The sequence below is a fragment of the Betta splendens genome, chromosome 9, assembly GCF_900634795.4.
Source record: "Betta splendens chromosome 9, fBetSpl5.4, whole genome shotgun sequence".
NCBI lineage: Eukaryota > Metazoa > Chordata > Actinopteri > Anabantiformes > Osphronemidae > Betta > Betta splendens.
This window is the reverse complement of record NC_040889.2, coordinates 23,740,536-23,755,875: the sequence shown is the minus strand read 5'-3', so window position 1 is coordinate 23,755,875 and position 15,340 is coordinate 23,740,536. Positions and strand designations below refer to the sequence as shown.

The 15,340-nt window shown below is 49.6% G+C and overlaps 1 protein-coding gene across 1 annotated transcript; it reads left to right on the top strand.

Annotated features, from left to right (window-relative positions):
• Positions 1-160: 160 nt before the first annotated feature.
• Positions 161-13,630, top strand: pgm5 (phosphoglucomutase 5). The gene is made up of 11 exons (XM_029163162.3): positions 161-973; positions 1,929-2,091; positions 2,172-2,318; positions 2,397-2,522; positions 2,604-2,794; positions 2,968-3,122; positions 6,320-6,435; positions 8,326-8,461; positions 8,979-9,162; positions 11,633-11,770; positions 12,641-13,630. The coding sequence occupies exons 1-11, from the start codon at positions 716-718 to the stop codon at positions 12,728-12,730; spliced, it is 1,704 nt and encodes a 567-aa protein (XP_029018995.1). The 5' UTR covers positions 161-715; the 3' UTR covers positions 12,731-13,630.
• The last annotated feature ends 1,710 nt before the right edge of the window (positions 13,631-15,340 follow it).

The window sequence follows — 15,340 nt, the reverse complement described above, 5'->3', positions numbered from 1 at the left end:
AATAGACGTTTTGCAATATAAATTGTTGATGTGATTTAAGTGGAAGAGAGCAAATTCCCTTTCTGGCCTCAAGGTGGAGCTGTTGATCAATGATCCGAGCACAGTGACGGTAAGTAAGTCACTCGGACATGTAGACGTATTGCTGTGCGTTAAAGTTCCATCGGGCAATAACCTGGAGGCAACATGCGAATGATCTGCGCCAGAGAACGAGGCGTGACCCCCGAAGCAAAGCTGCTCAGGTCCCGCGTGGCTCCGCCGTGGGCACTGGACACACTGGCAGTGTCCGGTTGCACAATCCCCCCTCAGTCAGTCAAGGCTATTTTTGTCCGGGGCTCAGCTGATTGTGAGCCTTGAAGATTCTGACCCATCCTGAGCTTTTGTGCAGTCAGTCGCTCGGGCTTATTAGGAGAAGAGGGAGTCGTCTCCGAGCAGAGGGGAGTTGTGCTGAGTGTCCGGAAGGATGCGTCTCCTTTGGCTTTAACGCGAGTTGAGCGTTTTTCTGATTGGGTGTTTCCTCTTATTATACCACGCGTCTCCTCGAGCGGACGGAACAACTTCAACATCACTTTGAACCCGTGACGGCTTCGACCTTTGGGCTGTGAATTCCTGCCCTCGTCACACTTTCATTACTGCGTGGTCGCAACGCGCCGCCAGCTCCACACGCGGCGTCACAGGTCGTAGGTTCGGCGTCGAAGTTGGGTCCGAGGCGTCGAGGATGGAGACGAGCCCCATCCCGGTGGTGACGGTCCAAACCGCCCCCTTCGAGGACCAGCGGCCCGGTACCAGCGGGCTGCGGAGGAAGACGGCGGTGTTCGAGGGGAAGAAGAACTACCTGCAGAACTACATCCAGAGCGTGCTGTCCTCCATCGACCTGCGGGACCGACAGGGCTGCACCATGGTGGTGGGCAGCGACGGCCGCTACTTCAGCCGAGCTGCCATCGAGGTCATAGTGCAGATGGCAGCTGCCAATGGGGTAAGAATGGAGGGGCGCGTTGGAAATGTATTTTTATCATTCTGGTTGACTGCAAAATGACATTAAAATCATTTTGTCTATAGTCCAGGTTGACTGCTTTGGGACTAAATGCAAACTTTATGTGTGAGAACAAACTAGTGGTTAAAATGGACTCAGACCTCAGTGGGAAATGAAGAAAACACATTTGTAACCTACAAACCCAGGGTTTACAACATGAATTGAGGTCCTGGTTGATTTCAACTGGTGCCCAGTGTGTGTGACCAAGCAGACGAATGACCATAGGAAGACACAGAGACGGCGGCGAGAGGAAAATCCCCACCGCTCACTCTGAGCTCTTTGTGATTGGTTTGGCCGACTTCCAAAGGAAAAACTGAAGGCAACACAATTCGTTTTCGAGACCGGTCCCGTTTTTCTGCTGCCCAGGCCAAATGTCTCCTGGTGTCGGCCTTATCGGCGCATCCATCCATCCTGCTGTGTTTTCCTGCCCGCGCCCGGTTTATACGTGTGCCCCCGACCCGCTCCGGATGCTCGGGGCTCCTCACGCATCTACATTTAATATGGTTCTTTTTATGTCTGTCTTCTATGCACCATGCCAGGTGCCACAAAGATATACTCTGACGTCAGGAGAATAGATTCCTCTCCGCTGAGCGCACTTGTATTTAGAATAGCTGCTATGCAGGGGAATTAGGGGATGCTGCTGTTATCACTTTAAATGTAGCATACAGGCTATAAATAGACAGGGCGGCACCCTGCTGGGGCAGGTCCTTGACTTTGTCGAGCAGATTGTCAATTAGTCACTTGTAGAATGACAAGATGCTTCGGGCGAGCGTTCCTTCAGTCTGTGTCGACGGCACAGCTTCAACCGGGAGTCCAGAAATAAGCTGTTATTTTCCTCATGCGTGTGCTAGTGTTGTCGCAGTGGGTGACTGACATCGCTTCTCTCTCTGGCGAGCAGATCGGTCGTCTAGTAATCGGCCACAACGGCCTTCTGTCCACCCCCGCTGTTTCCTGCATCATCAGGAAGATCAAGGCCATCGGCGGCATCATCCTCACCGCCAGTCACAACCCCGGAGGACCCGGCGGAGACTTCGGGATCAAGTTCAATGTGGCGAATGGAGGTGAGAAGCCCTGTTTCCGTGCGTTTTCTTATCGTCTGTGAAGGAACGAGCACGAACGCTGATCCCCGTTTCGCTGTCAGGACCGTCTCCGGACTCAGTGATGGAGAGGATCCACCAGGTGAGTCGGACTCTTGAGGAGTTCGCCATCTGCCCGGACCTTCACATCGACCTCTCCAGACTGGGAAGACAAGAGTTTGACCTGGAGAACAAATTTAAACCTTTCAGAGGTACACGTCATGCATTACTCATGCTTTGGGTCAAGCTGTACCGTCTGCAGACACCGGCCATGCCTTTTCTGTTCGCAGTGGAGATCGTCGACTCGGTCGACGTGTATCTACAGCTGCTGCGAAGCATCTTCGACTTTAACGCCATTAAAAGTCTCCTCACGGGACCAAATCAGCTAAAGATACACATAGACGCCATGAACGGAGGTGAGACGACACATCGGCCCCGTAGCGCGACGCCCGGAGCGCTGGTAGTGTTAATTACTGTACGCCGGTTCTGTGTGGCAGTGATGGGCCCGTACGTGCGGAGGATCCTGTGTGATGAGCTGGGGGCTCCTGCCAACTCTGCAGTCAACTGCGTCCCCCTGGAGGACTTTGGCGGTCGCCCCCCAGAGCCCAACCTGACCTACGCCACCTCGCTGCTAGATGCTATGAAAGGAGGGGACTTTGGCTTCGGAGCCGCATTCGATGCCGACGGGGTGAGAGACCAGTGTCACATCTGCTTGTGTTTGTATGGAATAAATACATGAATATAACTTCAAAATTCTTTATTATAATAATGTCAGCAATGTGTGTTAGTGTGACACCACCCTAGACAGTTATTAGTCCTAATTGTTGTACAATAATAACCATCATGTGTTGCCGTTCTCAGGACCGATACATGATCCTTGGAGAAAATGGCTTCTTCGTGAACCCGGCAGACTCTGTGGCCATCATGGCCGCCAACCTCTCCACCGTCCCGTACTTCAGACAGCATGGCGTCAAAGGCTTTGCCAGGAGCATGGCCACCAGCACCGCCCTCGACAGGTAGAGCGCACACGCACACACACACACACACACACACACACACACACACACACACACACACACACACACACACGCGCACACACACACACACGCGCGCACACACACGCGCACACACACGCGCACACACACACACACACGCACACACACACACACACACACACACACACACACACACACGCGCACACGCGCACACACACACACACACACACACACACACACGTGTCACACCAGCAGCAGACATCAGGATGGGCCTCGCCCACAGTGATGAGGAGCGTGAGCTCACAGGCACACGAGCCAACCCCCGTGCACCCCCCGTTACTGGCCGCCTATAAATATATAAATATGGTCCGTTATGTAAGAGCTGAGCAGCGCAGAGGGTGCTGAGTGAGAGGATGTGATCACAGCTAAAGTCATCCCCATTAACATTGTTCCAGTAGGAGGGATCCCAGCACTGGACCCCACTGAGGCCTCAGCCGAATGCCGAAGGGAAACATGCCATCAAACACAAGGAGGGAGCCAACTATAGTTAGCTCAACCTAGAAATAAACACTTTATGGACAATCTTTTAATTCTGGAACTAGTTTATAATGAAGCTATTGTTTAAGTCCAGGAAATGTTTAATATGAACACCTCGATTGTCTCATGTGTGTCTGTGTGCTTTTAGAATGAACCATACACACACGCACGCGCGCACACACACACACACACACACACACACACACACACACACACACACACACTGCTGTTGTCTGTGCTGATCCGTGCCCCGGGCTGAGCCTTATGATGCTGAACCCTAATGATCACACTGAAAGAGCTACTTGAAAGTCTTCGCTCCCACGTGTTCGCGCTGTTTCTCCGCTCCGTAACCACCGCATCAGCTCTTGAAGAAACACTGCAGCGTCATGTCCATATCAGCGTGTCTTTGACAGACCGTGTCGAGGCACTTAGTAGGAGCTTGGAGTCCCGCCAAGGAGAACGAGTGGCTCCACACTGGGCCGCATGTTTACACGTAGTCTGGGAAACTCGTATTGGTGCCACGATAGATGTCACATGGAAAAAGCTGCATGAACCGGTGCTCAGATCAGCAGAGATGTGGCTTTGGGCTCCACCGCCTGCATCGTGAGTGAGGGCCGGTGCAGGAAGCGAGGGAGGGGTCGGAGGAAGGGAAGGTGGGAAAGACGTTGTGGTAAAGGAAACATCTGCCTGTCCGTTCGCCGTTCCAGGGACGGGAGGATGCAGGGCAGCAGCGGCACCCGGATGACGTCCCAGTGCCCGTTATTTGGTGCCGGAGCTGTTTTACTGGTGCCGGTTACTTCAGAAGGTGGCATTGTCTCAGACAGCTGCCAGCGCTTAAGACACGATGTGCTGTTACCGCAGGGTGCGCTCGCCGTCCGTTTATTTACGTCCCGCGCTCCCCTGGAGGATCGTGGGATCGGTTGCAACAGAAAAACAGCGGTTTGTAATCTGTTCGGTTCACGTCTCGGTTTCGTGTGCAGATCCAAGAGCAGCGCCCTCAAGTAAAGACGTAGGGGTTCCAGCGTGTCCCAGCCCAGGTCCGGTTTAACAGGTTAATAGTGATGAGAACCAGAAATGCTCCGCTCCGTATTGCTCGAGGATGTAGCGCTTCGGTTGCTACGGCAACAGTACCGAACGTCCGCGCTGCCCGGCGAGGGCTTCGGGTTCGGGTCAAGAAGAACTCACATTTCAAGCCCAAGTAAAGCTGCAGCGTGCGGCGCTTTTTGTCCGAATGCCAGTGTAAAGCTTTTAAGTCCAGTCTGAGCTCTCTTCGGAGGGGGAGGCGACGACTGAGGGCACTGGATGCTATGTTTGGTAAAATATCAAGCCAAGGCCAAAAGCTGGCAGTATTTCACTCCGCGGTTCTAGAGGAGCCCTCTCCGAGGTATTTACTGGTGCATGAGCAAAATATTTTTAACGACAGAGGCATGGGTTGGTTAGTGTAACGCAGAGCCCCAGGCCTGGATGAGGACAGATGATGGCGGACGCAGGTAGGAGCCTCACCACTGGGAGGCAACAGCCACACGTGGGGGGTTTACGACCATAAATAGACACTTCCGGGTCCCGTTCTTGTGCCTCCACAGTCATGAGCCAGCGTTTGTCTGCTTCCATTGCATCGTCCTCCTCCCCGTGTCTGTGGCTGCAGTATGTCGGCTGTAACGTTTACAGCCTAAAGAGCAGTGGGAAAGGTCAGCGTCGGGGCCTTTTCTGTTTATTAATGCTTGGTTTGGAACGTCAAGTGCTCGTCAGAAGGCCCAAAGGCTTTTTCCTCCTCTCCTTTAGGAATGCCAGGCTTTCCGTTCCAGATCGCGCTTCCCCTGAGGGGAATAGAGCTAGTTTACTCTTATTTGGTAATTCATCCCTCCGCCGTGTAAACAACTGAGCTGGGCACCGTGTGGGTTTTATTTACGTGCACCACTGCTGAAATCTTCTGCAACCATCTCCACATATAGTGTGCACAGTTTGTTTTACAGTGTTTTGTCAGTTGAAACATATTGATTTGTTTCCTTTACAAGTAAAATACTGTCTTAGCACTAATTACACATATATAAATATACATATCTATATATGCATAAATGGCCTCTTTTAGCTCCATTCTGGTCTCCACCAACTGCTCTTCAGGTTCTCCAAAAGGACCTGAGTGTCAGTTTTCACAGAGATTTTGCCAAAGAACCTTTGACACTGAGCCAAAGACTGACTCGTCTGTAAGATAATGTTTCAGCTTTTGAGTCGATGCTAATAGAACTAGGAGGAGAGGAGTAGGATGCTAGGTTTCAAATCTATGCTTAATTTTATAGTCAGAATTTGCAGTGAAACTGTTTATTAGACTTTGTCTGTACTCTCGTGTTCTATCTTTGCCTGTAGTCCTTATAATTCATGCGCACACACGCATACACGGTCTCTCTGCTTCTCCTCCTGCGTAAGTACGTGGCTCCGGTTCAAAGCAACCATCAGCTAAAAGGTTAACTCACGTTGTTCTCGCTGCCTTTGCCTTATTAAGTTATGGGACGGCCTGTTTGCGGATTGCGCTTGTCACACAGCATTTGCTTTGCTTTATTTCAAAGGTCCAAAGCTAGTTTGTGAGCCTCTCTCTGTATCAGTACTGAAGCCTGAACGTCAGTGAGACACATTGTGAGCATTAAGGACCGGGTCTGTACCTGTTCCTCTCTGTCTGCTTGCAGGGTGGCCAAAGCCATGAAGCTGGCGCTGTATGAGACCCCCACTGGCTGGCGCTACTTTGGGAACCTGATGGATTCTGGGCGGTGTTCCCTCTGTGGCGAGGAGAGCTTCGGGACAGGTTTGCTCCAGCACACACGCATGAACGCAGGTCTGTGAACGATGCAGACGCATCTAGTGCAGAGAACGGGGAGGCAGAAGCAGGACGGGTATAACAAGGGCATTGATTCGAAAAGCCAGGGCCGACTTGGAAAATGTGAGTGGGTGTGAGATTCCCGTTTCCGTCAGCAGCAACTGTTGTGGAGGTGCCTGTAAACAGGATCATCACCAGAGGAGCGGAGCAGCCAGCTGCTGCTGACTGTGAATATGCAGCAGGGAGTTGATGAAAAATGCAAACTGCAAATGTTTTCACTGAGCCAAAGGGAAATGAGGCTCTTTTACAACTTGGCTTTTAATTTTTTTTGCAAATTTCCCCTCTTCATTCACAGACGCATGATACGACGATGCACAGGAATGCAACTCTGCATAAACACATGCAAGTGTTTGCAAAATCACAATTTTAGTGTTTTAAATGTAAAACCCCTGCAAACTCTCTCTGCTGCTGCTCCCGACTGCCTGTGGCTGCAGTCGGAGCCATGTAATAGATGTGAGGGCTGTGACCCCGACCGTATGTGTAAATAATCCCCATTCTTCTGCTATAAAAGGAGACAGGATCTCCCTGAGTCACTGGAACACGCAGACAGGCCTCCGCTGTTTTCTGTGCACACCTTCGCAGATATAAACAACATGCCTGCACGCATACACACGGGCTGCCGAGAGGTCGCATTAGTTACGCAGGAAGGTGAGGAGACGGTAGGTGAATGGCGGCGGGAGAGAGGACGGGGGACGCTTGTGGGGAGGGGACGGAGTGGAAGGAGTTGGAGGGACGCAGTGAGACGAGGAGCTGCAGAGGACGCCGGGAGCCGACTGGCTGTTTAGCCATGTAAGGCCAAAAGCTCCGAGCGAAGCCGGAGCGGAGCGGTCCATCATCAGCGCCGCACGCTCCCGCTGCTCACCCACCGCTCGCTCGCTCTCCTCTAGGTGTCAACTGTGCCTGCGCTGCGAGGCTTTTTGCTTTATATCACATGCTCCTGGTCTGCAGGCGGCCGAAAACGGGGCAAGTCAGTGAAGGCAGCGTAGGCATTAAACAGCACTTATCTCTGTGTATAAGCATGTGCTGATTATCACTGGCGTATAAAACCTGTGGCAGCGAGGAGGCGCCCACTTTAGGGCCCCGCCGCTCCGTCCACACGCTGTTAAACGAGTCTCCTGTACGGTGATGAAAGCCCGCAGCGGCCTGCGATAATTGGGTTTATACACATGCTGCGTCCTCCCGTGTCAGGGGGTGAGACAAAGGGAGACAGACGGTGAGACGGGGATTAGAGGACGACAACTGTCGGTTTCCTAACAGTTGCGTGCGGCTCGAGCGTGGGCGTGCAGCTGGGAGGCAGTTGTTTTTCAGCGCCGCGTGGAGAAATAACAGCGTACCGTAAAAAAAAAAAAAAGAGAGGCGGCGACGTCTTTGTTTGTCTTGTGACCAACGCGGATGAGTCTTTAAATAATAAACAGCTCGCTGCGTTTTCCGCCAGAAGCCCTCACGAACAGATCGAGCGGGTCTTATCAAAAGGGCTCCTCCTTCACCGCGCAGCTGTCTGTGTCAACAGAGCGACGGGCCCCCGGTGCAGGAGGAGGCCACGGCTGTGATTTATGCCTCTGTTTGTGTCCATGTGTGAGGAGAGGGAGTCGTTCTAAGTGTGGGGATGCTGCTGTGCCTCCACGTCCAGGCAGCCTCCCAGAGCTGAAGCCTAAACCACGTCCCTTTGTTTATTTGTTCAGTGGTTTGTTTGTTTAAATTAGAATTAAATGACCTGTCCGACAAAGCTAAGCTGACGGGGTTCGATGGAGGGCTTCACGCTCTCCACCGTCACCCAGTTCAGCTGCCCAGTGTGAACGCGTTTGCTCGCTCCTCCAGGCTCGGACCACATTCGGGAGAAAGACGGGCTGTGGTCGGTGTTGGTGTGGTTGTCCATGATGGCGGCCAGGAAGCAAGGTGTGGAGCAGATTGTCAGAGAGCACTGGGCCAAACTGGGCCGCAACTACTTCTGCAGGTAATGAGCAGTCTCTCAGGTCTGCAGAGAGGCAGCCGTTTCTGTTTTCATCATTTCATTTTGATTTTGAAACATTACATGATTAGATGCCAGATTAAATAACGCTGATTGTTTAATTGATTCCTTCCCTCAGTCAAAAGCACATGCGTCCCTGAGGCCTCCACCTTCGCGCGTTCGTCCCCCGTCCTCCTCGCTGCCTATCTCTCGTTCTTACTTTAAGCTCTCCCCTGTGAGGGTCACACAGTTCCTGCAGCCGGTGTTCCCACTGACAGTCGCTGCAGCCTTTTATGTTCCCACAGAGAGCTTTTCTGAACTGATGCACATTTCCCACAACATGTGGATGGAGAGGTCATTCAGGACAAGTCAGGAACCAGATGAGTTGCAGTTTAGGGCCATCATTGAATATCATCATTCTCCCTAGATGACATAAAGTGTTTCAAAGGCTCTGTGCAGGAAGTAGGCATCTTGTGGTGGAATCTAAGTGTTTAACTTCAGTGTTTTGCTCATATAATCGCAGGTTTGACTATGAAGGCCTGGAGCCACGCGCTGCCTTTTACCTGATGAGGGATCTGGAGGCGGTGATCTCAGACAAAGCCTTCGCCAGCCAGAAGTTTGCCGTAGGAGACCACATATACAGCGTGGAGAAGGCCGACAACTTTGAGTACATCGACCCCGTGGATGGAACCGTGGCCCGAAACCAGGTCAGTCTGAAAATGATGGAGCAGGGACGTATGTGTGGGGCGTCACATCACAGACTAGGACACGTAGAAACCAGCTGAGAGGACAGGGTGGGCGCCCTCCAGATATTCTAACACTGTTAGTTACATACATGCAATGTTGACCCGTGGTTGAGGTCAGTGCCTGCTCAGTGTCAGTCCACTCACTGCGATTGTAATAATGTGAGGCTCGTGTCACTGGACCCAGTCGAGCCTTCACAGTGGTTCCTGTTTGAATCAGCCACGCTTCTTGGTCCAAGTGTGACTTCATTGGTCAACTCCAGACCAGCTTCAGTGAGCTTCAGTCTCATCAGAGACACCCCATGTTTGGATATCACAGCCTATCTTCTCTGGACAAACACACACACACACACTCACACACACACACACACACACACACACACACACACACACACACACACACACACACACACACACACACACACACACACACACACACACACACACACACACACTTTTCAAAACAATGATGAAGCTCTTTGCTCCCTCCATGCTTCCTATTATGAAGTTTACCCAGCTGACTCGCTCGGTTCTGTCCATAAATGTGGGGCAACCCCTTCCTGGCGTCGACACTCTTCAGCCCATGCCCCGCCAAATTCCTCACATGCACGCACACGCAGCATTGAGGTGTGGACATCAGTCCAGTTGTCCATGCGAGTGAGTGTGAACACGTGCGTCTGTTTGTTTGACCTACATGTGTTCACACCCGTGTCTGACTCTGTGCGTTTTACCAGAGGAAACCAGGGTCGGCCCACGCTGTGGAGACGCAGCCGCGTTGCCATGGTGACCGCAGCTTCACCACATGCTACTCTGTCGCCCCAAAATGTGCTCTAGCCTCCGTGGCAAATCCTGAGCACCCCCAGTCGCCCTGGTGTGTGTTATTCCAGCACACATTCCTCCCGGGGCCGAATTATATCAGCTGTTGTCTCAGTTGCAGTCTCACCACATGCAAGTGTGTTGGAAGGGGGTAAAGTAGACACAATAGAAACAAACGCACAAAGCAAAGCATGGGGGATTTACACAGCAGCAGCACGGCACCCTGTTATAGTTAGCTACTGAATCCATTCTGCAGTGTCTGCATGTGCTCAGATGAATAGTGGATAAATGGCTGATACTGATGTTTAAAGGTTTTAGGAGGACGATTGTAATAATCCACTAAATCATGAATCTCTGTCTCACCAGTAAAAGGTTAAAAGCTGAGGTCAAGCTAGTTAAGTCTTAAGCCTAAGTTTAGCTGAAGTTTAATGATTAGTTATAAGTAATTAACCAGGGTCTATTTCTGAAACTGTGAAACTTTTAGCTGAGTTTGTCTAAGTTATTGACAATTTGCATCTGTAATAATCAGGTGAAGTATTGTTAGAGCCGAGTGGGAGCGTCTATTGTTAGAGCCAAGCTGACCCACTCAGACGGACACACATTCACACTCCTCTTATTATCGCTGTCTCTCCACACGTGGAGCCAGTTGAGGATAAAGACAAGTGGTGTAGAGCTGCTCTCCTTTTAGCTTCATGGTTTCTAAACTGTGGACCGGAGTCACAGAGGTGTCAATGGAGACGGCCCCTTGTTGTGCCACATGATTTCCTTCATTACAGTTTATATTGCTGTAGTTGTGTCATATGTAAATATATGTGGCTGTGAAATGCATCCAGGTTTGTTTTTTTTTTTGTTCAAACCACGAGGACGTTTTCTTTTATCTGTTCGTCCTGACAGCCTGTTGCTGTGTTTCACCCGAGCGTGTCCTCCTGCCCTGTAACGCAATAAGAAAGAAGCACTGTGGAATTTAGGACAGATAAGAGTCATCACACATTCATTAGTCAAAGAGTCTTATCTTCCTTGCGTCAGCCAGCAGGAACCGGGGCCCGTTACCCCAACGCCAGCGCATGCTGTTTGTCCTCACAGGACACGTGGATTGTTCAAGTTGTGTGTGACGTTTGTCTGTGAACTCCGTCCTCACATGAGCTTTACCAAATTAATCCCGGACTGGAGTTCAGCAGCGTTCAGCCTGTTAGAGTGGGCGTGACCCTAGTGACTTCACAGGCTGTGCTGTGGGGCGGGGGTGGGGGGTGGGGGGTGCAGGGTTACTCCCGACTCATTTTTAAACACAGCCCCTGTAGTAAATGGGACAACAGCGACATCTAGCGTCTGTTTGCAGCTGCTGGAATTCAACTTGTGGCAGGTTCTAGTGGTTTTTCTCCACAGTTATATTTCACTACACTAACCTAAGGGACCGTAAAATAAATGAATATATGCATGTAATATATTTTATGTGCTGTGTCACAATTTAAAATTAATTCAGGTAAATTAGAATCGTATAAGATTAATGACACCATTGGCGTGTGTGTGTGTGTGTGTGTGTGTGTGTGTGTGTGTGTGTGTGTGTGTGTGTGTGTGTGTGTGTGTGTGTGTGTGTGTGCGTGTGTGTGTGTGTTCCCAGGGTTTGAGAATTGTCTTCACCGACGCCTCCCGCCTTGTGTTCCGGATGAGCGGGAGCGGCGGAGGGACCGGCGCCACCGTCCGCATCTACGCCGAGACGTTCGAGAGGGACCCCGAGAGGCACAACAGGGAGACACAGGTACAGAGGGAGCTCAATAGACAGAGAGGTTTTTATTATCCGACATCGCACAGTGAGTGTTACGACGTTTGGTTGGGGGTCACACCCTGAATGTGAGGACAGGTGGTGACGACGGTGACCACCTGTGTTATTGAACCACCGTGTCGCGATCAGGCCACTGGAGGTGGTTGTTGACCTGTAGACTTTGGAGTAATTTGGAATACTTGCCTGCGCTGTTATGGCTGTTGGGCTGTAAAGGTGACATCACAACGGCCGTATCTGTCTCCATGTGATGGTTTAACACAAAAGTCCTATCGCATGACGTGCGATTGAGCTTTAGACTCTGTCTCCGTCCATGTGTGTTAGTGTGGCGCTTGTTCTGGTTCATCACAGGCTCCTGTGCAACAAAGGGTTAAAAGTAACCCACTGCTGAGTTCAACTGCTGAGTCATATCATCAGAAGCGTAGTGTGACATGTGCTGCCTGCTTAATCCAAACTCATGCTGTCATGTACTCAAGCATCATTAAACATGGATGCTTATTATTGTGACAGTGCAACATGATTTTTTATTAACTGTCAACCATTCTCCAGAACTAATATATCTGAGTGTTACTACTGGACCAAGCTGTTTTCATGTGGCTAAAGGACATAAATAAAACTAGAACAGCATGCTTATATTTACAGTAATTAATTAATGGTAGAATCTAAGTTGATGGTGTTTATTTTTATTTTGTTGCTGCGAAAGCTTTTAATATCGGCCAGAGGCGTCAACCCTCTGAAGCGGATCGATCCGATCGTTTGTCACTGTAGTATATTATGTCATAGTCTAGTTTGGACGTTTTATGTTTTGGAGCTCATTCCTCACTGACCTACGCGTGCTTCTCACGGCAGGTGGTGCTGGGTCCTCTCATCGCCATCGCCCTGAAGATCTCCAACATTCACGAGAGGACGGGACGCCGTGGCCCCAACGTTATCACATAAGCCAGGAGGAAAAGACAGCATCAGAAAGACGCACACACACACACACACGCACACGCACACACACACACACACACACACACACACACACACACACACACACACACACACACACACACACACACACACACACACACACGCATCGATCCGCAAGCAAAGACAAATCCTTTCAAAACACCTTCTCCTGTGCTCATCATCTTTTCCTTTTTCATACCAACGCCGTGGCTTCAGCCTCTTTTTTTTCCTTATCTCTGTTTGATGTTGGAGATTCTCAAAATGAAATTAAGGTTGCACAGTATTATCTCAAGTGTTTATTGACCAGTATCGCCTGTCAGCTACTTAGAATAGTGTCACCGATGAAACCAGGGAGGCTCTTTAATTATTGCTATGAAAACATAACAACCAGGCAAACAGCAGAGGTTATCTATGTGCAGACGGACACTGAACGTATGCGCGCTGCTTTTATTATGAAGGAGCCTGAAGTTCCAATTATCGTTTCACGCAGTTTCGTTAATAACACTCGGCGCTCACTTTTCATGCTGCTTTTTTTTTTTTTTTTTTTACTCATCAGTTATTTTTTGCAGAGGTAATTCAAATGTGAACTGAATTAGACATTGCATCACAACTAATATAGGAACGTGAACTAGAGTGTTTGATATCTAATGAGCGTAAAGAATATCCACGCTGGTGTTTACCATCCAAAGGACGGGCTGTTCGAAATGTAAAAATATTCAATCTGCCTTAGCCAGACAAGGGATGAAGTGGAGAGATATATTCTGAAATGATTTTACTTTCTGGGTTTCCTTCTTTAATTTGTGAGTTTGGGCCTTTGGGAATGCTGCATAACCACATTTGAATATATTATATCTTTTTTTAATCCAAATAAACCTTTTGTGTGTAGTGCTTCCCTTCTCTAATTGAATCGGACAGGTCTAATGGGGACAAATAAAAATACATCAGAATGAGATATGCTGCCCTTAGGCCTTCTTTGGATTTTAATTAAACAAATTCTTGATAATTAACGGCACCATGTTGTGCTGATACTATATATCATGCGCTGATTGAACATCCTTGAGGAGAAGTGGGCTTTTGTTTGTCGAGCACAGCATCTGCTTTTGAACCGACTGTGAAATGTGTTGAAGCTGTTGTGTTGAGATAAGACGCGAGGGGGGGGGTTGATCTTTATACGTCCTGAATGGGAGACAGAGAGCCGAAACTCATAAACATGCTTATTGCCGTCATTATGAGTTGAGGATATGCCAGTGGATATCCGCAAGGATGTGTTCACTCCGTCAACCAGACATTACCTGTCAGCCGTTACAGGTTATTGCCCCATCCGGCTCTTTTATAATGTCAGGGGTTATTTCTGAGGTTGGCTGAGGATCAGTGCAGCTGAACCATCTCCGAAAAGAAGACAGTTTAGCTTTTAGCTGAAAGTGTCTCTAATGCGAAGGCGTGTGTGTTAAAAGGTAGGTGCGCGATTAGATGAACACATTTTGAATGTTTTTTTGAAAAGTGATCCTTTTCCTTTTTGCCGCATTAGCAGCAAAGTTTCAAACCAGTGAAGAACATTGTTTCCCCATCAGTGTTTTTATTGTGGAGAACCTTTTGACTCAGAGGTCAGGTGTGGTTCCGAGGCGTAAAACGGCTCATTAAGACATGTCAACGGACAAATTCAGTACAAACTCTAAAGTCTGTTACAGATTATTTATTTATTTTATTTATTTATTATAAATGGAAATTCATTATTACAGCAAACGTGTAAGATACTTATACTGTTTTGAAATGCCTGAGAAAAGGAGGCTGAACTTTTATTCAACACAAATCAATTTATTTCTACACACACAGTTGTATTATATTTGTAACCAACAGCAGTGTTTGATTTTAACACTGCACACATTGAAGCTACAGTGGAGAAGAAAATAAATACTGTCTGTCACTCAGCAAACATGGATCCGTCCAATCGGAGATCAGAAAAAATTCAATCAATTCAACTTAAGTCCTCCTAAAAGGCCTCCGGGCTGAACGTGGGTTCGTCTCCATCAATAGTTCAGAGCGTGAACACTCACAGATGACATCAGCGCGTCTCTGCGGCAGCTGAACAATCCGACCGCGCTTGCTTCGGATTTTGCATTGTACAAACACTTTGGTGCCTCTCAATCATCATTCGCTCCTCGTCTGGCTGTGCTCGCCTGCGTCCGCCTGTCCCCTGAACCCCTGTTCCCAGGCCCGCGTGCAGTCTGCGGCCTCCGAGGCGCCCCGGCTGCACAGAGGAGGAGCGAGGCCCGTTGCCGTGTCCACCGCAGACGCCTGGGACTCCTCGTACGAGGGAGGGAAGGAGGTCAGTCTGCAGCAGGAGCCGGGACGATATGATGAGATCAGATGTTTGCTGTAGATTCGCATCAAATACCAACATTTGCCCTGTCTTGCACCAAACATGCAGAGAGGAATGAATGAATAAACTGCTTGCTGGTGTTATTAATGCGGGGTTGTATTATTTTAGAGACATTTTGCGTTCGTACCTCTTGATGGCGTAGATTCGCATGCGCCGCCGTTCTCGGCCGCCTCCCCGTTGGTACAACCTGGTTTTCATGCCGTGGAGCACGGTCCAGA

Coding starts and splice junctions, on each gene's coding strand:
- pgm5 (XM_029163162.3), top strand. CDS start 716: ATGGAGACGAGCCCCATCCCGGTGGTGACGGTCCAAACCGCCCCCTTC. Junction 2,523..2,603: donor CATAGACGCCATGAACGGAG/GTGAGACGACAC, acceptor TCTGTGTGGCAG/TGATGGGCCCGTACGTGCGG. Junction 9,163..11,632: donor GAACCGTGGCCCGAAACCAG/GTCAGTCTGAAA, acceptor GTGTGTTCCCAG/GGTTTGAGAATTGTCTTCAC.